General features: G+C 43.5%; 1 protein-coding gene across 1 annotated transcript in view; it reads right to left on the bottom strand.

Moving 5' to 3' along the window:
- Positions 1-4833: 4833 nt before the first annotated feature.
- The window catches only part of COCH (cochlin), a 71959-nt gene continuing 49298 nt past the window's right edge, over positions 4834-27494 (bottom strand). The window contains exons 4-11 of the mRNA XM_066612110.1: positions 24111-24244; positions 23160-23222; positions 19707-19751; positions 19471-19618; positions 13879-13982; positions 11913-12139; positions 8221-8737; positions 4834-5270 (exon numbers count right to left, since the gene is read on the bottom strand). Of these exons, the coding sequence (XP_066468207.1) occupies positions 5095-5270; positions 8221-8737; positions 11913-12139; positions 13879-13982; positions 19471-19618; positions 19707-19751; positions 23160-23222; positions 24111-24244 (1414 nt within the window). The 3' untranslated portion in view covers positions 4834-5094. The remainder of the gene's footprint in view (positions 5271-8220; positions 8738-11912; positions 12140-13878; positions 13983-19470; positions 19619-19706; positions 19752-23159; positions 23223-24110; positions 24245-27494) is intronic.

The raw sequence follows: 27494 nt of genomic DNA on the forward strand, positions 1-27494 counted from the left end.
ATCCTGAAACCCGTTTTGTTGCATGGCCACTTTCTAGAACACTGGATTTTTCATGTTAGCACTTGATCCCCATCAAACAACATTGACACAGCAGGATTTCTTAAAAAAATTTCCTATAAACTTTAGAACAGTGAGGTAAGTATTACCATATTCTCTACAGGTTTGCTCCTTAATAGGACTTTCCAGAAGGTCTTCACGGAATGCTTCTCAAATACCTGACCCCAACTATCGGCTCATCAGCTTTTCTCTCACAGCCCATGTCTCTCTCCCATGTTGTTTTCCAACTTTCTCTTTTAACTGCTCTTTCTGAATATTCTAACTGCTATTCCAGCACACAAAGTTCTCCTTTCCTACAATGTCTCCTTGTTCCTCTCATCCTTGCTTTCTGGGTGTGCAATACTGTCCCCTTGCGCCATAGTGGACAATACAGAATGAATCTGATCTCTCAGCCCCAAATAGTCTGAGTCTAGTAAATCAGAAGAAAGCCCACATTCTTTCCTTGAGTGTCTGTATAGTAGACCAACGCTACTCATGACCCATTGGCTACTGGTCCGTGGCTAATTTCCATGAAACAAAAAATAGGAATAATATGGCACAAATAAGGTACAGGTACCTGGCACCCCTGGAAAAAAAATTCTGCTCTGCCACTTCAGATAGCTTGAGAAGCACTGCAATCACAGCAGAACACTGTTTAGCTAACAACATATCAACAAATTGGATTCATGCAAGAAAAATGCAAGGTGCTTTTGTCATTTATATTTAGTGTAATATATTGCCGGTCATACATTTTGTCTTAAAAATTATCAAAAGTCAGATAAATGATCCCTTCTGTCCCTTTTATAACCATTTGGAAGTTCACAGCTGAGACACAATGTGAAAAAACACACCCCAGCAACCACAACATTTCATTTAATCTGAAACTCCTGGATTGGATGATCTGGTCCCAGTGAAGTCAATTGGACTACAGGTTAAAGTAAAGATCCCCTAAAGTGGTTGCTCCGGGTCCATGTAAATGTGGTGTGAATACTCCAGATTAACTAAAGCAAGGATCAGCCTTTCAGTTTGGGTACCCAAACTTTATGCCTAACCACCAGAACTTATATTTCAACTTCAGTTGTTTAAAAGATTAAACTAAATATGTAATGAAGTTTACGTGTAGATATGATTAGAAATTGTTTTCTAAAAACTTGTACGATGCAGGACGATAGTTGAGATATAAAATATTTTACAGCTCAATTCTATGTATCCTAATCCTATGTATCCAGTGTCAGTAAGTGTAAAGTTATGCACACTGGGGCAAAAGATAAAACTTCACATATAGGCTAATGGGTTCTGAGCTGTCTGTGACAGATCAGGAGAGAAATCTTGGGGTGGTGGTGGACAGGTCGATGAACGTGTCGACCCAGTGTGTGGCGGCAGTGAAGAAGGCCAATTCTATGCTTGGGATCATTAGGAAAGGTGTTGAGAATAAGACAGCTAATATTGTAATGCCATTGTACAAATCAATGGTGAGGCCACATCTGGAGTATTGTGTCCAGTTCTGGTCGCCACATTTCAAAAAGGAGATAGTGGAGATGGAAAAGGTGCAAAAGAGAGCAACCAAAATGATTACTAGGCTGGGGCACCTTCCCTATGAGGAAAGTCTACAGCATTTGGGCCTCTTCAGTCTAGAAAAGAGAGGCCTGAGGAGGGACATGATTGAGACATACAAAATTATGCAGGGGATGGACAGAGTGGACAGAGAGACGCTCTTTTCCCTCTCACATAACACCAGAACCAGGGGACATCCACAAAAGTTGAGTGTTGGGAGAGTTGAGAGGACAGACAGAAGAAAATATTTCTTTACCCAGCGTGTAATTAGTTTGTGGAACTCTTTTTTGCCACAAGAAGTAGTAATGGCATCTTGCCTGGATGCCTTTAAGAGGGGATTGGACAAATTTATGGAGGAGTAGTTCATTACGGGTTACAAGTCATAGTGGGTATGTGCAAGTTCTTGGTTTTAGAGGCAAGCTGCCTCTGATTGCCAGATGCAGGGGAGGGCACCAGGACGCAGGTTGTGTCTGTTGTCTTGTGTGCTCCCTGGGGCATTTAGTGGGCCACTGTGAGATACAAGAAGCTGGACTAGATGGGCCTCTGGCCTGATCCAGTGGAGCTCTTCTTATGTTCTTATCCTTACTAAGACAAAAGTGTTCAGTGGGGCTTTCTCCCAGGTAAGTGTGCACAGGATGCAGCCTTAATATTGTCAAATAATATAACACTCAATTTTTTTGTCTTTCTGTCTCTCGTTCACCTGAATACTTGTTTAATCAATAGATATTGGCAGGCTGAAGAAGAAGAACAGCTTGCTTGAGAAGCCCACTGGTAAGATCAGTTCACAACCTGATGAAAACTATATGTTAGCTCTCTGCCCATACTGAGCCAGAGACAAAGCTAACCTGTTGGTTTATGGAAAGTTGCAGGCAGCCGAGTCACACTGAGTCAGCCGAATTACTCTGCACCTGAGCCTGCCACACCTTAGTTAACAGGGCAGAATCTGATTGGAGGCTCACAGTACTTGAACCTCAGTCTACAGCTCCACCAGTGCAGTAGGTGAAGACTGTGATACTGCTGGTGGAGATTGGATAGCTGTGTATGTATAAGCTCTTACTGACCTTGGACTGACTGATTAACTGTTTTGTGGATACTGATTTGGATAAGGTATTGCTAGACTGCTTTACTCTACATGTATGATCTGGACTGTTTTGACTACTCTGTCTGTGAAACTACTTGCTCTAATATAAAACAGCTACGATTAAAGACTCTGCTGTTTTTGTACCCTGGGACACACCCAAGGTTCCTAAAACAAAACCTTAACACTATATACCAAGCCAAATCTATGTTTCTGTTGAATAGTTGCTACAAGCTGAAATGCAACTGAGAGCCCAGTCCTATGCATGCTTACTCTAAAGTAAGTTCCCAAATAGTCAATGGGTTTTGCTCCCAGTTAAGCGTGGATGGGATTGCAGCCTGAGAAGTGCAATTTGGTTCCAATTCCTCTTTCCTGTTTAGTGTGTTAGGTGGGTGTGCACTGGTAAAATGTTGGCACTTCAATACAATTATGAATTCAAGTGGGGCTTCTTGCAGTTGGTACAATCCATGAAGGTTGCACACAGGTATGTTGCCAGAGGGATCTCACCTCCTAAAATTAGGAAGACGATTTCCGCCTCCCCCTTTTGGCTATGTACCAACCTAGATAATAAAGCATTTAAAAAAACTCAAAGCAAATTAACACAGTAAAATGAAGCAAAGCTGTTAAGACATCTGTGAAAAGTGGTTTATATTTTTTCTCTTCTTTTCTTTTTTTTGGGGGGGGGGGGCTGATGAGAATAACTTTAGTTCCCAATTCATAATGCATCAAACAGTGTCAGAACCTTCATACGTATTTTTCTCTTCACTACCAAAAATGACTATCGGCTTGGATTTAGCAGTGATGTGTTTAGCAGAAAAGCACTTTTAAGCTACAATCCTGAACACACTTTCTTGGGAGTAAGCCCCATTGAACACAACTGGATTTCTGAGCAGTCATGCATAGGATTGTGCAGTTACAGACCTGCCCCTCTACACCACATCAACCATAATCCAGAAGGCCTTACAACTCTCAGCAGTGGCTTCTCAAGGGTTCAGGGCAATAGTAGGTGGGATGAGTCAGGAAAAGTCTATTCCACAGCTGTTGACCCATTCTTCATCACTTCTTTAAAGAAAACAGTTATTGCCTAATAGTTTTCAAAAGAAAAATTACTGAATGCAAGTGATGAAGATAATTACTGGGCTGGGGCACCTTTGTTATGAGGAAAGGCTACGGCGTTTGGGCCTCTTCAGCCTAGAAAAGAGACGCCTGAGGGGGGGACATGACTGAGACATACAAAATTATGCATGGAAAGGATAAAGTGGATAGAGAGTTGCTCTTTACACTCTCACATAACACCAGAACCAGGGGACATCCACTAAAATTGAGTGTTGGGAGGGTTAGGACAGACAAAAGAAAATATTTCTTTACTCAGCGTGTGATTTGTCTGTGGAACTCCTTGCCACAGGATGTGGTGAAGGCATCTGGCCTGGATGCCTTTAAAAGGGGATTGGACAAGCTTCTGGAGGAAAATACATTATAGGTTACAAGCCATGATGTGTATGTGCAACCTCCTGATTTTAGAAATGGGCTATGTCAGATGCAAGGGAGGGCACCAGGATGCAGGTCTCTTGTTATCAGGTGTGCTCCCTGGGGCATTTGGTGGGCCGCTGTGAGATACAGGAAGCTGGACTGGATGGGCCTATGGCCTGAGCCAGTGGGGCTGTTCTCCATGTTCTTATGAGAATGTAGTCATGACGCCTCCTCAAGGTAAGGGAATGTTTGTGGCTGTATCGGGAGTGGAAAGTTGGACAGGATTTGCCACTTAGTCTAGGAGTGGATGAGACTTTATTCATGCTTTATAGTATGTTACTTCAAAGGGATTTTTAAAGTGAAGTATGGAAGATCAGGAAGTATTTATTTAAAAGATTTATTTTCTGCCTAAAATACATGGAAATCAAAGAGGCTGATGTATGAGGTATGCTGATACACAAATGCAACACTGGAAATGTGTTTCATAGCCCCAAACTCACCAGAATATTGTTTCTGTTGCTATCTACAGCATCCAAGAGTAAAATAAAAAATTACACTGGACAGAATGTATGTGAGAATATATTCATTTTAATTTGGAATAAGACATACAGTAACAGCATTTAATGCCAGGAGCAGCTGTGTATTTTCTCTATATACATAAAATGGTTATCAAGTAACTTTATAAGATCTGCATCATGTTAAACTCTAGCTGAAGAATATTAAACGTACATATACAATGGTAGCTTTGGGCTAAATTCTGTTCTTAATGTTTATTCATGCAAAACTTGCACTGACTTCAATAGAAGCTTTGCCTACAGAAAAGGAGAATAGTAGGCCTTTGTAAGTGAACCCAAAACCTTGCAACTTTGTGTGCTAGAATAACAGAACATTTGTACCCTGGAGAGACTGTTGGCCTTTCCAGATGTGATTTAAAGTCACCTCCTGCAGCTTTCCATTCACTGTTTGGAGTCCAAGAAATCTCTGCAAATGGCTCTAACAACATCCGGAACAATCTGCTCCAGACCCGTAAACTCTCTTGTGAAGAAGGTGTGGGTCTCCTTTGGTTCAGACGCCATATCTTTTAAATCATCCAGTGGGGCCCAAGCGATGCCAACAGAGAACATGGTGATACCTAGAATACACATGAAGAGAGAATGTTTAAAGGCAAACAGATAACAACTTTCTAGGCTTTATATTTATAAAATCGATTCTGACAAAACTCTTTTCCAGCGGCTGCATTGGCTGCCCATTCGTTTTCGGGCCCAATTCAAGGTGCTGGTATTGACCTTTAAAGCCCTATACTGCTCTGGACCAGGGTATCTTAGAGACCGCCTACTCCCGTACAATCCGGCTCATCCTCTTAGGTCATCAGAGAAGGCCTTTTTACAAGTGCCACCACCTAAGGAGGTACATGGGGCGGCGGCAAGAAATAGGGCCTTCTCAATAGTGGCACCAGCGTTATGGAACTCCTTTCCCCTTGACTTGAGAATGGCTCCCTCTCTTGAGACTTTTTGGCGAGGCCTGAAGACCCTTCTGTTTAAACAAGCCTTCTGAGTTCTCGGCCTTTTTAACATCTTTTAATATTTTTTACAGGCCTGATTCTTTTATGACTTGCTGCTGCTCTATGCTCTTTTTACCTATTTTTTATTCTAACTGCTGCTTTTTATGATGTGTTAATATGTTTTTATTTGTTTTTAAATTATGTTTTTAATCTGTTGTAAGCCGCCTTGAGTCCCTTCGGGGAGAAAGGCGGGGTAAAAATAAAGTTATTATTATTATTTATTATTATTAATTATTATTATTATTATTATTTATTATTTTCCATGGGTGCTGTTATTGAGGTCTTACACTTCCCACTCCCCATGGGAGCCATTCAGGGCAGCAGTGGCAACTGTACATTCCATCACTGCCCCAAATGGCTCCAAAGGCAAGTGGGGAAGGGCCTCTTACACAGCATGTTGTAGCATCCGCTGTACTTACTGAGTGCCTCCATGGCTATGCTACTGGCTTTGGGAGAACTGCCTGCTGTGACTTCTGCAAGACAGCTTACAAAATGATGCCACCGTCACAGGAAGACATGCACTTTGGATTCCAGCTTAGTCATAATTATTGAAGTGTCCCAACATGTAGTTAGGCACGTGGACCCCGAACATAGTGGAAATCTTTGTAAACCAGTGTTTCTCAAACTGTGGGTCAGGACCCACTAGGTGGGTCACGAGACAATTTCAGGTGGGTCCCCATTCATTTCGATATTTTATTTTTAATATATTAGACTTGATACTACCATAGTATGTGATTGTATTTGTTGCACATAGACATACACGTGCACATAGTAGCCTGTTAAAAATACAGATGTTACAGATCTGTACTTTTAACAGGCTACTATGTGTATTCTTCTAACAATGATAATAAATGGGACTTACTCCTGGGTAAGTATGGGTAGGATTGCAGCCTAGGATAATTAAAAATGTTCCTGCTTGATGATGTAACTTCCGGTCATGACATAACTTCCGGTGGGCCCTGACAGATTCTCATTCTAAAAAGTGGGTCCCTGTGCTAAATGTGTGAGAACCACTGTTGTAAACTATAGGATAGGAATCTAAAAGCAGTGTGTTTCAGTAGCTCACACATATAGCAATGAACAACCACCAAGACATTTCCTCAAATAATGAGTACTCAGAACTTGAATCTTCCAGAAATATTAGTTTTCATACACCAATCTTGGAAACTGTAATTATTTCAGAATTCTTGATTTCCTATTCCCACCCATCCCCCACAAGGCTACAATTCCACAAGATGTTCCAGGTCTAGGGGAAGCTATGGCAGTCAATCACATTGGTTTTTTAGGCTGCAATCCTATCTACTCTTACCTGGGAGTAAGTCCAATTGACTATAATGGAAATTACTTCTGAGTAGGCATGCATAGGTTTGGGCTCTTAGATACAGCCTCGCTTACGTTAATATAAGACGAGCTCTGCCGGATCACCCCTGAAGCCCATATTGTCTAGCTTTCTGTATCTCACAGGGGTCCAACAAATACCTCAGGGAGCACATAAGACAACTACAGACCTGCATCCTGTTGCCACTCTCTTGCACCTGGCATTCTGAGGTAGCCTATTTCTAAAACTAGGAAGTTGCACAAACCCATCATAGATCATAACCTGTTATGGACTTTTCTTCTAGAAATCTGTCCAATCCCTTTTTAAAGGCATCTAGGCCAGATGCCATCACCACATCCTGTGGCAAGAAGTTACACAGACTAACTACATACTGGGTAAGGAAATATTTTCTTGTCTGTTCTCACTCTCCTGATATTTAATTTTAGTGGATGTCCCCTGGTTCTGGTACTGCATGCAAGGGAAAAGAAAATGGCTTTATTCACTCTATCCATCTCCTGAATAATTTTGTACATCTCAATCATGTCCCCCCTCAGGTGCCCTTTTTCTAAAGAGTCCCAAACGCAGTAGCCTTTCCTCATAAAGGAGATGCCCCAGCCTCCAGTAACACAGTTATAACCCAGTTAAAATAGTAACAACAACTGTTTGGAAAGGAGGTAAGAACATAAGAACAGCCCCACTGGATCAGGCCATAGGCCCATCTAGTCCAGCTTCCTGTATCTCACAGCGGCCCACCAAATGCCCCAGGGAGCACACCAGATAACAAGAGACCTCATCCTGGTGCCCTCCCTTGCATCTGGCATTTTGACATAGCCCATTTCTAAAATCAGGAGGTTGCATCATACCTCATACAATCCATTACGGGGTACATCATGGCTTGTACCCCGTAATGGATTGTATGAGGTATGATGGATTATAAGCCTACTTGCATGAGCACAGGTGAAACACATTTATTTCTTATTCATGTGCCTTATAGAGTGAACATTTCCAAAGGGGTAGTTGTGTTAGTCTGTTGCAGAAACCATGAAGCGTCTTTATGGCACTTTGAAGACCACTTTTTGAAGCATAAGCATTTGCGGATTACAGTGCTCCATCAGATGCACTTCAGTTGGCACTTCACACATCTGGTGAAAGTCTTCAAGGTGCCACAAGACTCTTTGTGGTCTGTGGATGTGGATAATTTACCTGCTTTATGTGCGGCGGCGGCAGGTCCTCTGACATCATCATAAGACTGGCCATCAGTCAAAATCACCAGGAAATTTTTGTTGGGTCCATCTCTCACAGGTCCAAACACATTTCTGGTTGTATAGGCAATGGCATCTCCAGTGGCAGTACCCCCACTCATGTAGCGGATTCCGCGAAGGGCAGACAGAACTTTCTCTTTTGTGCTGTAGTCTGTAAAGCTAAACTCAGTGCGCTGATCATAAGTGAACTGTACCGCGGCTATTTTGGCACCAATATCCGTGATCTCAAATGTTTTGGCAACGTTACCGATGAATTCAAGCATGAGGCGGAAGTTGCTGTCCCCAACGCTGCTGGAACCATCGATCAGGAAAGCGATGTTCACTGAGTTGTAGCAAGTCTTGCTGCAGAGCATTTGTTCATGAGCGCACAGTTTTTGAACAAGAGGTTTCACATATTTTGTAGTCCCAAACCAAGAGGGGATATTGTAGGAGAAGAAGCCATTATTTCGACAAACACTCTGTCATTAAAAGCAAAAACAAGAAAAAGTGACAGATTTGGACACCTCTACTGAATTATCTAAACCCTTCCTCCACAGTCCATAAAGAGACCCTGCCCTTCTCTTGAGACTCTCTAATAGCACACATTTCCACTACAAGCAAAAGTACAATGTTCAATACTTGGAAGATTTTTATTTCTAGGTAGCTTAGACATTGCTAGTTTGATGGCTGTTCGGAATACATCAGATGTACCTAGGATAACATATAATCTAAAGCTTTCAGGACCAGTACTATTAGTGTTGCGGTAAGAACTGTTCAGGCTTATGGACCATGGTCTATGAAGATTTTCATTTCCTAACACTTTACCCACAACTATTGTGGGCATTTTTGAAGGACCAGAAGTGAAAACCATTCATTTTCTCCCAGAGGAAACGACAATGAGGGCGCAATCCTAATCTAGTGCTTTCCGGAACTGGCATAGCGCTGCCAATGGGGCATGTGCTGCATCCTGCAGTTGAGTGTCACTCACAGAGGCCTCCTCAAAGTAAGGGAATGTCTGTTCCCTTACCTCAGAGCTGCATTGCCCTTATGTCAGTGCTGGAAAACATAAGAACATAAGAACAGCCCCACTGGATCAGGCCATAGGCCCATCTAGTCCAGCTTCCTGTATCTCACAGCGGCCCACCAAATGCCCCAGGGAGCACACCTGATAACAAGAGACCTCATCCTGGTGCCCTCCCTTGCATCTGGCTTTCTGACATAACCCATTTCTAAAATCAGGAGGTTGCGCATACACATCATGGCTTGTACCCCGTAATGGATTTTTCCTCCAGAAACTTGTCCAATCCCCTTTTAAAGGCGTCTAGGCTAGACGCCATCACCACATCCTGTGGCAAGGAGTTCCCCCCTGGTTCTGGTATTATGTGAGAGTGTAAAGAGCATCTCTCTATCCACTCTGTCCATCCCCTGCATAATTTTGTATGTCTCAATCATGTCCCCCCTCAGGCATCTCTTTTCTAGGCTGAAGAGGCCCAAACGCCGTAGCCTTTCCTCATAAGGAAGGTGCCCCAGCCCCGTAATCATCTTAGCCGCTCTCTTTTGCACCTTTTCCATTTCCACTATGTCTTTTTTGAGATGCGGCGACCAGAACTGGACACAATACTCCAGGTGTGGCCTTACCATAGATTTGTACAACGGCATTATAATACTAGCCGTTTTGTTCTCAATACCCTTCCTAATGATCCCAAGCATAGAATTGGCCTTCTTCACTGCCGCCGCACATTGGGTCGACACTTTCATCGACCTGTCCACCACCACCCCAAGATCTCTCTCCTGATCTGTCACAGACAGCTCAGAACCCATCAGCCTATATCTAAAGTTTTGATTTTTTGCCCCAATGTGCATGACTTTACATACTGACATTGAAGCGCATCTGCCATTTTGCTGCCCATTCTGCCAGTCTGGAGAGATCCTTCTGGAGCTCCTCACAATCACTTCTGGTCTTCACCACTCGGAAAAGTTTGGTGTCGTCTGCAAACTTAGCCACTTCACTGCTCAACCCTGTCTCCAGGTCATTTATGAAGAGGTTGAAAAGCACCGGTCCCAGGACAGATCCTTGGGGCACACCGCTTTTCACCTCTCTCCATTGTGAAAATTGCCCATTGACACCCACTCTCTGTTTCCTGGCCTCCAACCAGTTCTCAATCCACGAGAGGACCTGTCCTCTAATTCCCTGACTGTGGAGTTTTTTCAGTAGCCTTTGGTGAGGGACCGTGTCAAACGCCTTCTGAAAGTCCAGATATATAATGTCCACGGATTCTCCCAAATCCACATGCCTATTGACCTTTTCAAAGAATTCTATAAGGTTCGTGAGGCAAGACTTACCCTTACAGAAGCCATGCTGACTCTCCCTCAGCAAGGCCTGTTCAGCTATGTGTTTTGAGATCCTATCTTTGATGAGGCATTCCACCATCTTACCCGGTATGGATGTTAGGCTGACCGGCCTATAGTTTCCCGGGTCCCCCCTCTTTCCCTTTTTAAAAATAGGCGTGACATTTGCTATCCTCCAATCTTCTGGCACCGTGGCCGTTTTGAGGGACAAGTTGCATACCTTAGTCAAGAGATCTGCAACTTCATTCTTCAATTCCTTAATAACTCTTGGGTGGATGCCATCAGGTCCCGGTGACTTATTGATCTTTAATTTATCAATGAGGTCTGAAACATCTTCTCTTTTAACCTCTATCTGACTTAACTCCTTGGTCAGGAGGAGCCGTTCGGGCAACGGTATCTGCCCGAGGTCTTCTGCCGTGAAGACAGATGCAAAGAACTCATTTAATTTCTCTGCCATCTCTAAGTCTCCTTTTATCTCCCCTTTCCCTCCCTCACCATCCAGAGGGCCAACCGCTTCTCTGGCAGGTTTCCTGCTTCTAACATATTTGAAGAAGCTTTTATTATTCCCCTTAACGTTGCTGGCCACGCGTTCCTCATAGTCTCGCTTGGCCTCCCGTATCACCTTTTTACATTTCTTTTGCCACAGTTTATGTTCCTTTTTATTCTCCTCATTAGGGCAAGACTTCCATTTACGGAAGGAAGCTTCCTTGCCCTTCACAGCCTCTCTAACTTGGCTGGTTAGCCATGCGGGCACTCTCCTGGATTTAGTGGAACCCTTCTTTCACTAGCAAAGGCGTTAGGATTGTGCCCTAACTGTCCACTGGTCTTGTTCACCACGTGTTCCTTAAAGCACTATGCACTTTATTTCCACAGCTCAGTTCTGTTCCAAATTCCTGGATCCTAGCATTTCTAAGGGCTGGTACCTAAGCATTTCTGATGCTCAAAGTCTCCTTTCTGTTCATATTGTTATGGTGTTTTTGTATCTCTATCGCTTGCCTGTAAAATTGAATGTGGTATTGGGTGGCAGTGTAGACAATACTTGTGCATGTTGGAAATTCATCCGATGGCCTGTCTTTATCACATGTTCAGCCACAGCTGATTTGTCAGCCTGTAGCAACCAACAGTGCCTATGATTTTATTTTACCCTGGTGTTAACACTCCTTTGCGTAGTGCCCATGTTCACTGAACCACAGCTACATGGGATTCTATTCTATGCTTGGCTGCCAGCCCTCAGAAAAGCTATAAAGGCTACTTCTGCTTACGAGGTAGAGGCAGAATGGAGAAACAAAAGAAGCTTTTTCTCACCTTCTCAACAAAGCCAACATCTTGAACCATTCCCAGCTCTTCGGTAGTGGGCTTTGCAACTGACACAATGAATACATTAATGCCAAATTCTCTGGCCACTATACCAGCTTCTTCAATATCGTCTGATGGCCAGCCGTCTATGAAAATCACAATGATTTTAGGGATGCCTTTGCGCACCCCGTTTTCTACAGAAAAGAATCTTTGTGCTGTGTGTTTCAAGGCTTTTCCTGATTGGGGAAAAAAGAGAAAAAGAAATGATTTGTAGATGCTTTTGATTATTGACTTTAATTATTGTTTGCTGCAGACATATCTAAAGCACCAGCTTCACAGATGAGAAACTTAAGAAATGTGGTGGAAAAGTGGTTCTGTGGTTCTGTGGTTCTTTTTAATGTGCCATATCTGAAAACTCCCAGCTGTACTGCACATTTCTTATTCCAGGGAAGGGTGTGGATACAGCTGCTTCCAGCATAATTGTGCATGGAGCTTCTGTTTGTATTTTTCTTTGGGTTTGAATTACAGTGGGCCCTCCTTATCCTTAATCCAGTCCATCCCATTTAAGACTTTAAAGATAAGAACCAGCACTTTGAACTTCGCCTGGAATCTGAACATTGGTCAAAATAAATGAAAAAAACTATTAGAGTGATATGCTCCACACACCTAGCCCCACTCAAAGGGTCACATTTGGAACCAGTTTGGACTCAGCTTCCAAACACTCTTCAAAGGCAGCCTCATATAATTTACTAAGGATTTACTAATGGTAGGTCAGTAGCTAACATAGTGACTTGTATCATCTCCAGAAAAATTACAAATCTAAGCTGGTAAAAATAAGCTTTTGCCATAGCTGCACCAGAAGCACCTCCAACCTACAAACCTGCCCCTTAAAGGTCAGTACAACTCTATCCAAAACAGACTGAAAGCCCAATCCTGAGAAGACTGATTTTCCAAACCATAGAACTTTGTCAGTTTCTATTTCTCCTTATTCAATCCTTCAGTGACTCTAGACACTGATTCAGGACCTCCAAGGTCTCTGAAGATCTGGGGAGAAAGACAGAGCTGAGGGTCATCAGCATGCTGATGATACATTAGCCCAAACTCCAAGTAACATCCACAGGAAATAAAAGAGTGACGCATAGGAGGCAAGATGGGCCCTGCAGCACCTTAGGAATATGTTCACCTCCTGGGTCTATCCTGCTGAAGGGACTGGAGCCATCCAGCCTTCCAGCCAGCGCCACTGAAATGAATTTTATCAGGGGGTACTAAGATTCTTTTGGGTCCCTTCCTAAAGAGGGAGGGAGTGAAACAGAGTGGGGGATGTCAGTGGGGGTGGGCAAAATGGGAGCAAAACAGGTAGGGGGAATGTGGCAACAGCCGGAATAGGCTTTGGAGCCCAGGTCTTCCCAATCTTCCCAATGCAGAGTTCAGGTCTACCTGCCTGCCCAGGGTTGGCAGCTAGATACAGTAATACAGAAAACCAAACGTACTCCTAAGTCTCTCTAAAATCTTTCAAATATAGAAAATTGCAGAAAATTAGCATCATCGTATTTAGGCTCACACCAGAATGGAAAGTGTCCTGTGTACACCAAAACCAACTTCAGCAGCAGCGGTAGTTCCGCAGCTGTGTCCCTGAGCTAGCGACCAGAATTGTGAAAATCTTGGTATTTATGATTAATACGGTTATACACCCGGTGTGGCCCGCACCCCCTGCACCCCCCTAGCGACACCACTGCTCACACAGGTATGCACATGCACAATATGCACACACATAATTTTTTACATGAGAGAAATGTTGCCAGTATTGCCATGAGAGAAATATTGCCAGTGTTGCCAATAATTTCTGACACATCAGTGTCAGAAATTTCCAAAGGCAGCAATAACTTTTTTTCAAATGTAAAGAGTTGAAAGTTATTAGTAATAAATTGCACCATATTCTTATTCTTATCTTTTGCCTATCTTGACTTGTACCTACCTGTATTGGAATTACCTCCTCTGAAACCTATCTCTTTTATAGCAAATAAAACATCCTTTGCCGTGGTGAAATTTTTCAGATAAAATTCAGTTTTTGGATGCTCACTATAAAAAAAAGACAGAGTAAGATGAAAAATTCATGCTAATTTTTAAATGCTAAAATTAATTATTTTGGCTTCTCCTATAGAAACAAATTCAGCTTAATCACACTATATTATTATCTTTGACTTTTTTTTTTTTTACAAGTGACATATAATCCATGTTGACATTTTCCATGTCTGCAATTAGATAAAAACCCTACACTGACTAAGGGCTACGTTCAATTAAAACATAGTTCTCTTCCACTTTTCTATTCTTGCATGACATACTTGAGAATAAATGTATTGGTGCAGCCCAACTCCAAGCATATTTACTTAGAAATAAATTCCACTAAATTAAATGGGGCTTATATTCAAATATGGATTCACAGATTTGCAGCCATAAAATCACTTGTAAAAACATCCTGGGCATGAAACTCTTGTCCTGTGGGCCTGCTTGTGGGGGATTCCAAAAGGGCTCAGCAGATCTCAGTTCTTCCTCCTCCACGTGCAGACAAAGGCACAATAGGAGCTTAGGTGGAATGGGAAGTTGATGTTCATCACAAATACCCTCCTCTTTTCCATGAACATTTGTACTCTAAAGTCATGCAACTTGCATTGGTCAGACAGGAGGGGCTGATGAGGGAGATGGGAGGCATGTACAGACCTTCTCTTCCCCCCAATGGTAGATTGCACTTCCTGAGCATGTGGGAGGGGGAAAACCTGGTTCTATTAAGCCATATTAGAGCAATCCCCTGTATGTAGGAAAGCAGAGCATCAGCACTGTTGAGCAGATTGCACACCTCCTCCCTACAAATACAGAGAAAATGAACTTTCAAAAAGTCCACAGAGAAAAATTCAATTAAATATTACTGAAGTATATGAAGAAAATGAGACTTCTATATTTTTTTAACCCCTGCTAATTGGGTTAAACCAGGGATGCCCAAACCCCGGCCCTGGGGCCACTTGCAGCCCTCGAGGCCTCTCAATGTGGCCCTCAGGGAGTCCCCAGTCTCCAATGAGCCTCTGGCCCTCTGGAGATTTGTTGGAGCCCACACTGGCCCGACGCAACTGCTCTCAGCGTGAGGGCGACTGTTTGACCTCTTGCGTGAGCTGTGGGATGAGGGCTCCCTCCACTGCTTGTTGTTTCACGTCTGTGATGCAGTAGTAGCAGGAAAGGAAAGGCTGGCCTTGCTTTGTGCAAGTCCTTTTATAGGCCTTGAGCTATTGCAAGACCTTCATTCATTCATATAAGTTCATCTTTAATGTATTCATTTATGTAAGCTTATGTAAATTTATTCAAATTTTAAATGTAAATTCTTTTTTACCCCCGGCCCCTGGACACAGTGTCAGAGAGACGATGTGGCCCTCCTGCCGAAAACTTTGGACACCCCTGGGTTAAACCCTGCTATATTAACCCCTGCTAATATATATTAAATCTATATTAACCCCTGCTAATTGGGTAACAGGCACTTTTTCAAGTGGGTGCTCCTTTTTTCAGCAGGGGGAGAGTAACTGGCCCACCTCACCCCAGCAGTGTCTGTTTTAGTGGCTGTCTGCTGGTATTCTTTTGCACCTTTTTAGATTGTGAGCCCTTTTGGGACAGGGAGCCATTTAGTTATTTGATTTTTCTCTGTAAACCGCTTTGTGAACTTTTAGTTGAAAAGCGGTATATAAATACTGTTAATAATAATAATAATAATATATATTTTTGCATTTTTGAAATTAAAATTAAATTTTAAAATTGAATTAATATTTAATTTTTAAAGCACATCTGGAATATGCCTATCTGTTTGTTCTGCTTGTTTCTAAGTATATGGGTTATTCAGCTATTCATGCTTGTTTCTAAGTTTATGGGGTATTCAGCTATTAAGTACATCAAAATACTCATAGTGTTGTGGATGGGGGAGAAGTTCACATGAACACCACTTGAGGGGATCCTGTAGGAAAGTTCATTGGGAGGGCAATCCACAGTTCCTTCTAATCTAATTTTGCTAGATCTGGAAGACCATAAATGTTGCAGGTTGATCATTATAGTTTGTCAGTCTAGAGCAGGGGTGCCCAAACCCCGGCCCTGGGGCCACTTGCGGCCCTCGAGGCCTCTCAATGCAGCCCTCAGGGAGCCCCCCGTCTAAAATGAGCCTCAGGCCCTCCGGAGGTTTGCTGGAGCCCACACTGGCCCAACGCAACTGCTCTCAGTGTGAGGGCGACTGTCTGACCTCTCGCATGAGCTGTGGGATGAGGGTTTCCTCCACTGCTTGCTCTTTCACATCTGTGATGCAGTAGCGGCAGCAAAGGAAAGGCCAGCCTTGCTTTGTGCAAGGCCTTTTATAGGACTTGAGCTATTGCAAGACCTTCATTCATTCATATAAGTTCATCTTTAATATATTCATTTGTGTAAACTTATGTAAATTTATTCAAATTTTAAATGTAAATTAATTCTTCCCCCCCCCCCGGCCCCCAACACAGTGTCAGAGAAACGATGTGGCCCTCCTGCCAAAAACTTTGGACACCCCTGGTCTGGAGCAGCAATTTTCATCTGGTGTACCATGGCACACTGGTGAGCCACAAATGGTCTGCAGGTGTGCCGTGGGAGTTCAGGGGTCATATATTAGAAGGGCCATTGGGGTTGTGAATCCCAAGCCAACAATGCGTGCTGCCTTGTCAACTGTCAAAAAACAAATGGTGTGCACTGAAAATTTTAGCAACCTGAAATGCAAAGGGTTAAAAACTGCTATAGAGTCTCTGGACAAACACATTGCAACTACAGCCTTCGATTTGCTGTTACCCTTTCTGCCTTGAGTGACATTATATAGTTAGCTGTGGGTACAAAGTGCAAGAAGAAGCTGTGGGCACAGAACAAATTAAGTAGTCCTTCTACCTCCTTGATCCAATCCCCCTCCCCAGCCACAGCTGCTTTTCTGGTGTGGGGAGTCTTACATTAGAAGGCATTTGTATTTAACAAGTAGTCATCCTCTCAGTCCAATGATTTTTGGGTATAAAGAAAACTAGAGGGAAAAGTGTGAAAAATTCATTTCATGTGAACAACAAAATAAATTCAAATAAAATTCATTCAGTCATGGGATACATTTTAAGTTTTTGCTTGTGAAAGGTTGTTTATCTGGATGTTTTCACAGTGACCTCAAAGACAGATTTATGGTTAAAATGCACTGAGTTCATTTCAGCACATTGATTCCAAGACCTGTTGTGATCTCAATTTCATTTTATGGCATTGCTACCACAAGCAAAATGGCCCTAACTCCTGGCCATAAAGCAGTGGAAAAATTCAACTAATTTCAGAAGTGGTATTTTCAGTTTAATACTTTCAGTTTTGTCCTGCTTAATCCCTTTTATATTTTTCTGCCACTGTCAGCCCTTCAACGCAGAAGGTTTTCTTGACTCTGTAGAAGATTTCAGAAGAACTGCTAATTTTTGGAGTATAGATGACACTGTTTCCCTTGGATGAAAAGTCTGAGCTGTAGGTGTGGTTTATTTGGAATAATTCCCGTATAGCCCAAACTATGGGCTACTTCATCATCAGCTTGGTAAGAGGCAGTATAAATCTTCCATATGTTTTGGATTGTTTTATTCTTAAGAATGGCTCCCTCTCTTGAGGCGAGGCCTGAAGACCCTTCTGTTTAAACAAGCCTTCTGAGTTCTCGGCTTTTTAAACATCTTTTCTACATCTTTCAATATTTTTTATAGGCCTGATTCTTTTATGATTGGCTGCTCTATGCTCTTTTTACCTGACTGCTTTTTACCTGACTGCTGTTTTTATGATATGTGTTAATATGCTTTTATCTGTTTTAAATTATGCTTTTAATCTGTTTTAACCTGTTGTAAGCCGCCTTGAGTCCCCTCGGGGAGAAAGGCGGGGTAAAAATAAAGTTGTTGTTGTTAATAATAATAATAATAATAAATAATATTATTAATATTAATTATAATAATTAATTATTATAATAATTAATATAATATAATTAATATAATATAATTAATATAATATAATTAATAATTATAATAATTAATTATAATAATTATAATATTAATAATAATAATTATTAATAATATTATTATTATACATGATTTTAAAATCTGCTTATTTTTAATCTTCATTCACACAATAATAGCCATTGTTTTATAGACAAGTACTGAATATAGATGAGTTCATAATTTTAGCTAAAACTCATTTAAGGGTAGAAGCGGCAGAAAAAAATTCTCAAATTCTAAATCTCACAGACCTTTCAACTTTGAGAAAGATTTATATACTTTTTTCTACCTTAATCCCAGAAGCAATTGCCAGAGAAATTGCAGTCCTGGAAATTTATCATCACACAAGACCAGATTTAGGAATACACTGAAGTATGGTTTAAAAAAAAAAACAGCCCTACTCTTCCATGCTGCATTCCTCTTCAAAATATGACATTGAACCATGGGCTATGGTCTTACTTGAAGTTTTTGGAAGTGTCAATAGCAGTAACTAATATGCCAATAAAAAGATCATCTTGAAATTTAGACTCATCACAGTATTGCAACGTATTTGGAATGAGTGGTGATAGATGGCTAATCTTTTCTCCATACCACATTCCAGCAACTACTTTCTATGATAGATGACAGAACTTCAGAATAACCTGATATAAGATCAGTGTCTTCTACATCCTGTGTGCCCACAAGTTTGCCACTCAAGCACACATGGTATCTAGTTGCTATTTGTGGAGGATTTGGGAAGAATAGTTTGAAGGAATCCTCATTTCCCTAAATGACTATTATTCACTTTCCTATCTCCTATGGGTAATTACAGCCCACTGAAGGTGATTCAATACATGTTTAATTAAGAACAGAAGAAGAGAGAAATGGTCACATGCTTACCTGGGAGTGAGCATCCTTGAACACAGTAGGCTCACTCCCAGGTAAGCACGTACAGGGCTGCACTCCTGGCACCTCAATACCTGTTCTGAACTTTTGAACATGACCAATCATGTTCAGAGACAACATACCACTGGATTTCAGATGTAGGGCATTAACAGTAATAGATGGATTATCATCATCACCTGGATGGTCACACCTAGCAGACAGAATGTTGCACTAGACAGTTTTCATAGTGGCATTTTTCTTCTGTGGTTTTACCTAAGTGTTTCAACATATATTCAGTAGGCTGGAAAAGATAAGGGGTTTTTATGCACTTTTATATGTGATTCAAACAGTAGCTTTCCGGGGGAGGGGGCAGCACTAAGTTTTGCAGGTGCCTCAATGCGCTGTGTAAGCAGCCCCTCCCCTTCTGAACCATTCCAGGTGATGAGAGAAACATGAGAGGGGCCGCCACATGGCACATTGAGGCTTCTGCAAAACTTAGAGCTGTGCCCCCCCCCCTTCCTAGGAACACTACTGGATTCAAATTATAACAACAAATTTATTGATTATAATAAAACATTTGTTACTCAGGTCATATCCACTCTGTGCACAATGCTATTAAGAGAACCCAAAAAGGACATGTACCGAATAGGACATATTTCTGGTACCTGGCTTGTACAACTCCCACGTGCGGTCCTTCAGTTCCAACTCCCAGCATCACCGCTACTTTCCCAACAAAGTTCTTCTGCAAATTAAATCTACGCTGCCCAATATTGAAGCTTCCATCCATCAGGAAAGCAATATCCGCTTTACAGTCTGTGAACACCCAAAATAGTTAGGTTAACTCAAGGGCAAAATAACACCAGAGATTTGTTTTGCCCCGAATGTCTGTACAGCCTCCTACCTTTGTTCCCAGTCTTTTTCTCAACAGGTTTCTTAGGTCGCTTCCCTAAAAGATAGGAAACAGCACACACTTATTTTTATTTAAGCAGCTTTGGGAACAACAGGGCATGAAGTGAAGCAAAATGCATTGTTGTTACTTTGGTATCCTGCTTTTCTTCCAAGATGCAGTGGCATATATGGGGCTTCTCTCATTATCTTTATAGTGACTCCTGAAGTACTCTAGGCCAGCCATTTTCAACCACTATGCCATGGCACACTGGTGTGCCGTGAATTGTCTGCAGGTGTGCCATGGGGGTTTGAGTGAGGGACATTTATTAGTGGGGACATTGGGAGAAGTGAGCCCCCCATAGTGTGCCGTGTTAATTGTCAAAAAACTGATGGTGTGCCTTGACAATTTTTGTACCTTGTCAGTGTGCAGTGAGATGGAAAAGGTTGAAAATCACTGCTCTAGGCTAAAAAGACAGCGACTAGCCCAAGATGAGTTTCACAGCTTAGAGCCCAATCCTATCCAATTTTCCAGGGCCGGTGCAGCAATACCAATGGGGTGTGTGCGGCATCCTGCAGTCACATAAGCCTCCTCAAGGTAGGGGTAGCCCTTACCTCAGAGCTGCACTGCGGCTGCACTGGAGCTGGAAAGTTGGATAGGGTTGGGATAGGCACTACGTTTTTCCCTATTCATCCTCTGCTCTACACTACATAGGTTATCTGTGCCCTGTAGAAGTAAGAGAAAAAGCACATCACTGTATTGTACAGAAAGATGCAACTATTTGCAGATATGATGTTCAGATATGTTTTTGACATGCTATTATAATTCTGACTTTACCCTAATACAGGGGTCGGCAACCTGTGGTTCTGGAGCTGCATGTGGCTCTTTCAGCTGTCTGCTGTGGCTCCTCCGGGTGAAAGTGGCAAAGGGGGTGACAGGAGGCACCTGTGTTGGGAGGGCAGGCTGCTTCCCTCCGCCCCCTGAGCTCACTGCCATAAGAACATAAGAACAGCCCCACTGGATCAGGCCATAGGCCCATCTAGTCCAGCTTCTTGTATCTCACAGCGGCCCACCAAATGCCCCAGGGAGCACACCAGATAACAAGAGACCTGCAAGGCTTCCTGGGAATTGTAGTTAAGAACATAAGAACAGCCCCACTGGATCAGGTCATAGGCCCATCTAGTCCAGCTTCCAGTATCTCACAGCGGCCCACCAAATGCCCCAGGGAGCACACCAGATAACAAGAGACCTCATCCTGGTGCTCTCCCCTATGCCCTCCTGGTGCCTCCCCTGGTGCCCTCCTCTCCCTTCACCCGCACTTGCCCCACATTGGTTTCCCTTTTCAATTTTGCCTGCTCTGCAGGCTTAAGCTCCCTGTTTTTCCCTTCCCCAACTCTCCAGCAGGATGCCCTCCTCCTCAGCATCCCCACTCAGTGCAAGGAGAGGCTTTTCCTCCACAGCAGAGGAGACATCCTATGTATCTACTCAGTAGTAAGCCTCATTACAGCAGATGAAGCTTACTCCCAGGAAAGGGTGCCTGGGATGGCAGCCTTAGAGCCTGCTCCCGTGCATGTCTACTCAGTTGTAAGCCCCATTACAGCGGATGAAGCTTACTCCCAGGAAAGGGTGCCTGGGATTGCAGCGTTGGAGCCTGCTCCTATGCGTGTCTACTCAGTTGTAAGCCCCATTACATCCGATGAAGCTTACTCCCAGGAAAGTTGTAAGCCCCCTTACAGCCCGCACTGTCTGGCAGGTCTGTTCGAGAGCAAGCCCCGCTGTAGTCCCTGGATTACTCCCAGGAAGGTATGGAGGGCTGCAGCCTCAGCCCCCTCCTAGGCAGGTCTACTCACAAGTAGTCAGTGAGGCTTCCTCACAGGAAAGTGTGGAGAGGACTGCAACCTGAGAGCTCCAACCAACTTTCCTCTCAGAAGTCCCATTGTAGTCAATGGGGCTTACTCCCAGGATAGTGTGGAGAGGGTTGCAACCTGAGTGAGGGAGAGCAGGCAGGCAGGCAGGGCAGAAGCTGGCCTGTGGCTGCCAGCCCACCTTCCCCCCCAGCTCTGGCTTCTTCTCTTCCCCACCTCTGGAGTCTGTGTCCTTTTTTCCTTCCAGCAGGGTGCTTCTGGAAGGTGGGGGGGGGGGAGTTCTTTAGTATCCATGTAAGATAAGCAGATGTCATAACCACCATATGTATTGGAATCTTGGAAGATCTGGTGAGGAGGTAGATGTGGTGTCAACAGTGGCCCCTTTAAGGGTCAGGCCTGGGCATCCAGCAGAGTGTGCTGCACAGCTGCAGCCACTTGAAGGCAATAGGGCCCTCAGGGATATAACCTGAGGTTGTAGAAGGAGTGCAGGTTAGAGAGGAGACTGACTTGGCTTATTGACTTTGACATGGATACTCTGACTGATTTGACTGACTAACTTTGGAATCTGACCTTGGAATGTGACTTGGCTTATTGACTTTGGACTTTGCCCTTGATACTCTGACTGACTTTGTGACTAATGGACTGCTGGAGACACTAGAGTTTGAAGTGTGGCTGCTGTGTCCAAGACCTGCTGAGGACCCCGGGTCTGCTGTAGTGGTGGGAGGCTGCTGGCAGGAGAGAGGACCTCTGCAGGTTGAACAGGTGAGCTACCCTGGAGGTGGAGTCCAGCAGGACTGCAGGGCAGAACCAGGGTCATTTGTTGGGGGAAAGAAGGGGAGCTAATTTGCTTAAAGTAGGCATAATTCTCCAGGCAGAGAATGGCCTTGGAATCAGGCAAAACACCATAGAGGACCAGGCGTCTAAAAACACAGGACAAGAATGTATGACAAAACTAACTAAAAGCTACAAGAGGGGGCTACATTATAAAAATAGGACCTATAAGAGCATAAAGGTAAAAAAAAAACTATACATGCAGTGTCATCTTCATTTTAGATGTCAAAAGGGTTTTGTGGCTCCTGAGGTTTTTTTTCCTCTGGAAAACTGGTGCAAATGGCTCTTTGAGTGCTTAAGGTTGCCGACCCCTGCCCTAATACTTCAATGTGAACTTTTTGAAGATGTCAGGAATACAGATTTGGTAATTTTGTGTGATTCTTAAAAGACAGTTCTGAAATGGTTCAGGAAGAGTAGGGTGCAAGAGAAGTGGGGCACAATTCAGGAATGAATCCTCCTGTGCACACAGATACTTTGTGTTTTTCTATATACAGGACACTATATAAGGGCATACTATATAGTATATATATATACATCTGCATATAGTTAAGCACACCACTTAAACGTTCTCCTATCTCCCCTGTTATGCGATTAGGTCATTAAATGAACATTCAGTCCAACCTATTGCCTTTGTTGTGTAAACAGACACTCCGTGCCAGACACTGTTGTTAAGTGGTGCACGCCTGTAAAAGAATGATAGTATAAACACAGAATACTTTCTTGTCTGCAAACTGTTGGTTAGAAAGATCACCTTTTGGAAGCTCTTTCTTACCTACGGATGGGCGTGCTGTTGAAACCGGCCGCCCAGCTGCTTCAAGGGGTCCACTATTGGGTCCTATTGACATATTGGAAGAGAAATGTTTTATTACCTTGTTGTCAAATGATACTGCACGTTCAGTGATTGTTTGATGTGAAGTCACTTTGAGACCCTTCTTGAACTACTTAAGACACGATGTGCATGTAAATGAGGCTGCAATCCTAAACTCACAGCCCACTCCTACTGGACCTCTGCACTGCTGACATGTGTGCTCTGGCAATGAAGTGTGCTTTATGGCCATTGCAAATGGCAACATGGCATCAAGTGCAGCCTGGCCTCCACTACAGGAGGATACTGGGATCGTATAAAGTTTATTATATCAGTAGTTCTGGAGTCTGCACTACTTGTGAAGTGTCTAGGAATCAGTGCCATAGCTACGTTTTGCAGGAAACCGCACCATGGCGTGCAAATGGCTCCCCCCCTTCGGAGCCATTCTGGGCAGGGGGAGCAAAACAGAGGCATTCATTTTGCTCCCCCACCCACAATAGCTCTGAAGGGGAGGTGAAGGGGCCACTTACATGCTGCGGAGAGGCTCCCTTAGTGCAAAACTTAGTGCTTTGCGCATCCTCTAGCTACGCCACTACTAGCAATAATATGTATTATTTTCCTTACATGTACTTTTACAGTCAAAGTGTCAGACCATATTTTGACAGCTGCATATGAGTTACAAATGCTGCATATATTCTTCACTGCAGCCTAAAATTCTAAGGAGACTCTTTGGAGAAGTTTTCTGACACATCTAAGCTTCATTTGCTTTTAAGTATTAGATTTGTCTGAAATCCTCCAGCGTATAAACCAAATGGAACAGTAAAGTGGGTTACTACTGTGAGAAAAACAAATGTAAGCCAGACTTTTTGTCCCCTGTTTGAAACACTTGACAAAATGATACCACTCTGTAACACTTACTGGATACAGAGAATGAGGATGACCATCTAGAGAGAGCCTGAGACTGGATTCCATTGGTATACACTGCAGGGTAGTTCTCTTGCCCTGATAGCATTTGCACTCTTACAGGTCCTCCTGAACTGGTAATCACACCTCTGAAGCAAAAAACAAAAAAAATTGTTTTCAGATAGGCATATGTAAAATGCTTATGTCGATGCAATTAAATCCATCTGACATGGTGGAGGAGACTGAAATTGAAGCACGAACTTGCTTGGGTGGGCTTAGGGTTAAAATTAACTGCCCAGTCCTATCTAAGCTGTCCCCCTCTCTGCCAGTGCATTCATACCACTGGAGCATGCCCTGCACCCTGTGTGGGGCGGGGGGGGGGAGTCACAGATATCTCCTCCAGGTATCAGGAACATTTGTTCCCTTCCCTGGGAGTAAGCCTCCAATGTTGCGATGGGTGGGGAGGGCAGGGAGCAGTTTGTGGGTGGATCCCTGTGGCAGAAACTTGCACCAGGATCGTATCTTTAAACCACCCACCCCTTCCTCTCCTCAGACGCACACCAACTACATAGCCAGCATTGATCCAAAGAGACCCATAGGGGACCAGAAGGCCAACCAAGGGGTTAGTGAAAAAAAATATTTTTAATGTACCTGAAAAGAGTTTTACTTACTTCTTGTGTTGGCCTTCTGGTCTCCCACCAAATAGTAGGCAGACTGTGTTCTGTTGGTATAGCTGCATGCTATGGCCTGATAGAGCATAGGATTGGATTGTAAGAATGCTACAAAATTATCTGGTGGTTCGGTAACTCTTGAGGTTTGTTTGTACCTGCTTTAACTGAATAGATACCTTGCAGAAATAATATATGGCCTGTTCCTATGAGCCATGGAACCATCACATCACGCTGTTGTACTAGCAGAAGTTTTCCATCTTGCCATCTTGGCAACCTTCAGTCTCGAGAGACTCTGGTATCGCGCTCTGAAAGGTGGTTCTGGAACGGCGTCTAGTGTGGCTGAAAAGGCCAATTTGGGAGTGACAATCCCTTCCACACTGGGAGCAAGTGCAGTCTGTCCCTGGTCTGTCTCCCTGGCTATGGGCCTTCCTTCTTTGCCTCTTAGCCTCAGTCTGTTGGCCAAGTGTCTCTTCAAACTGGGAAAGGCCATGCTGCACAGCCTGCCTCCAAGCGGGCCGCTCAGAGGCCAGGGTTTCCCACTTGTTGAGTGTATGTAAAAGACACAAGTTGACCCTTGGTGTTTGTTGCTGCTGCTGACACAATAACCCCTGTTGCAAATTAGCGATTTGTTAGCGATGTACTAACTGTCTTTCAGCACAATCTGGGCAGAGATTAGATATAGCTAGAGAAGGGAGATAACTACACACTGAAAACATATCTCAGCCATAGCAGCGCAAACACGTATGTATCTTAGATCCAAATCTTAACCAACTTCCAGCACTGGCATTGCTGTGCCAGTGGGACGTGTGCTGCACCCTGCAGTTGTATGGCACTCACAGAGGAATCCTCATAGTAAGGGAATGCTTGTTCCCTTACCTTGGAACTGCATTGCCCTTATGTCGGTACTGGAAAGTGGGTTAGGATTACGCCCTTATTGGCTCACTGCCCAATCGTATGCATGTCTACTCAGAAGTAAGTCCCATTAGAGTCAATGGAGCTTACTTCCAGGAAAGTGTGCATAGGATTGGACTGTCAACCTGTTATATAGGGATTTCAACAGAAAGAAAGCACACTAGATGTTCCCAAACCTGTTTCACTTTGCATTATTAACTTAGAAATCATGTATCTTTTCTGTCATTTAGAGATGATAAAAGAACTACTTGAAAGGGGAAGTCTATTTTATACAACTGTAAAGCAACAGATTTGCTTTTGTGGAATACTAGTAAACAGTTTCTTGCACTTCTCCATTTATGAGGTCAAATATTTGGCCTGTTATTTTATTGAAAATAATAGACACATTAAGGTCAAAAGGAATTATTTATGTCCTACAGGAACAGCAGTATAAAATTAATTTTATTCCTTTCCACTCAACCTGAGAGGAAACAGTTGGGATGGAAAATAATAACAGAACATAAGGAAAAATAAAACAAGGGTTTTGCTTAAAATTGCAAGGGATGGAAATCTCCTTTAAAACATAAGAAGAGCCCTGCAGGATCCGGCCAAAGGCCCTTCTAGTCCAACTTCCTGTGTCTCACAGTAGCCCACCAGTTGCCTCAGGGAGCACACAAGAACACAAGATACTTGCATTTTGCTGCCACTCCCCTGTATCTGGCATTCTATTTACCCTTGAATCCCCACAACAAAGACACCAGACTGCAGCTTGGGTTTAACTTGGGCCACTTTTTAAAACAGTGACCAATTTTTAATGCATGAAACCTACTGAACACTCCTTTATATACCCCTTCAGAGAAACTGTAAGTAAAAGGCCAGTGACATAATCCCTATAGCAAGTACAGTACAGTGGGTCTTCTTTATCCACGGGTTTGGCACCCACAAATTTGACTCAGAGTGGGTGCCAAGCTCACGTCTGGAGGACCTCAAGGACCTCCCAGATGTGGACAGACGTATCTTCCTGTTGCATCCAGGATGTGTTCTGAGGCACGGGGTGGTCGCATGCAGCCTCCTTGTGCCTCAGAAGGCCTCCTGAAGCCTTCAGGAAGGCACTTTCAGTTTGTCAGTGTGCCCCCCCAAATTTAATTGTCCACTAAATTTGGTTTCCATGGGGGTGTCTGGGAACTGATCCCCAGTGGATATCAAGGGCCCACTGTAAACAAGTTCAAAGGATCTATCTGTAGATTATCTAGATTCCTTTCAATCCAGTTTCAGGACATGATTCAGGACTGAGATGGCCCAGGTTGCCTTGATTGATGGACTGTGCTGGGGACTAGATGGAACAGTTCATCCTTGTTGGCAGTGGCATAACTAGAGGGGGGGGGGTGCAAAGCATACATTTTGTAGGTGCCTGAATGCCCCATGCAATCAGCACCTCCCTCTCCCCTTCAGAGCCATTCTGGGCAGTGGGAGCAACACAGGTATTTGCCTCCCATCACCCAGAATAGCTCTGCAGAGGAAGAGGAGGGGTCACTTGCATGCTATGATGAGGCTCCCTGCAAAACTTAGTGCTTTGCACCCCCTCTAGCTACGCCACTGCTCCATACTCCTCCCTCCCTCTATATATGCCCAATTACTGGGTTTTAGAAATAGGCTTCCTCAGAATGCCAGGTGCAAGGGAGCAGCAGAAGGATGCAGGTGTCTTGTGTGTTCCCTGAGGCATTTGGTGGGCCGCTGTGAGATACAGGAAGCTGGACTAGATGGGCCTGTGGCCTGATCCAGTGGGGCTGTTCTTATGTTCTTAACTACAATTCCCAGGAGGCCTTGCAGGTCTCTC

Source organism: Tiliqua scincoides, chromosome 1 (assembly GCF_035046505.1).
Source record: "Tiliqua scincoides isolate rTilSci1 chromosome 1, rTilSci1.hap2, whole genome shotgun sequence".
NCBI classification, from domain to species: domain Eukaryota; kingdom Metazoa; phylum Chordata; class Lepidosauria; order Squamata; family Scincidae; genus Tiliqua; species Tiliqua scincoides.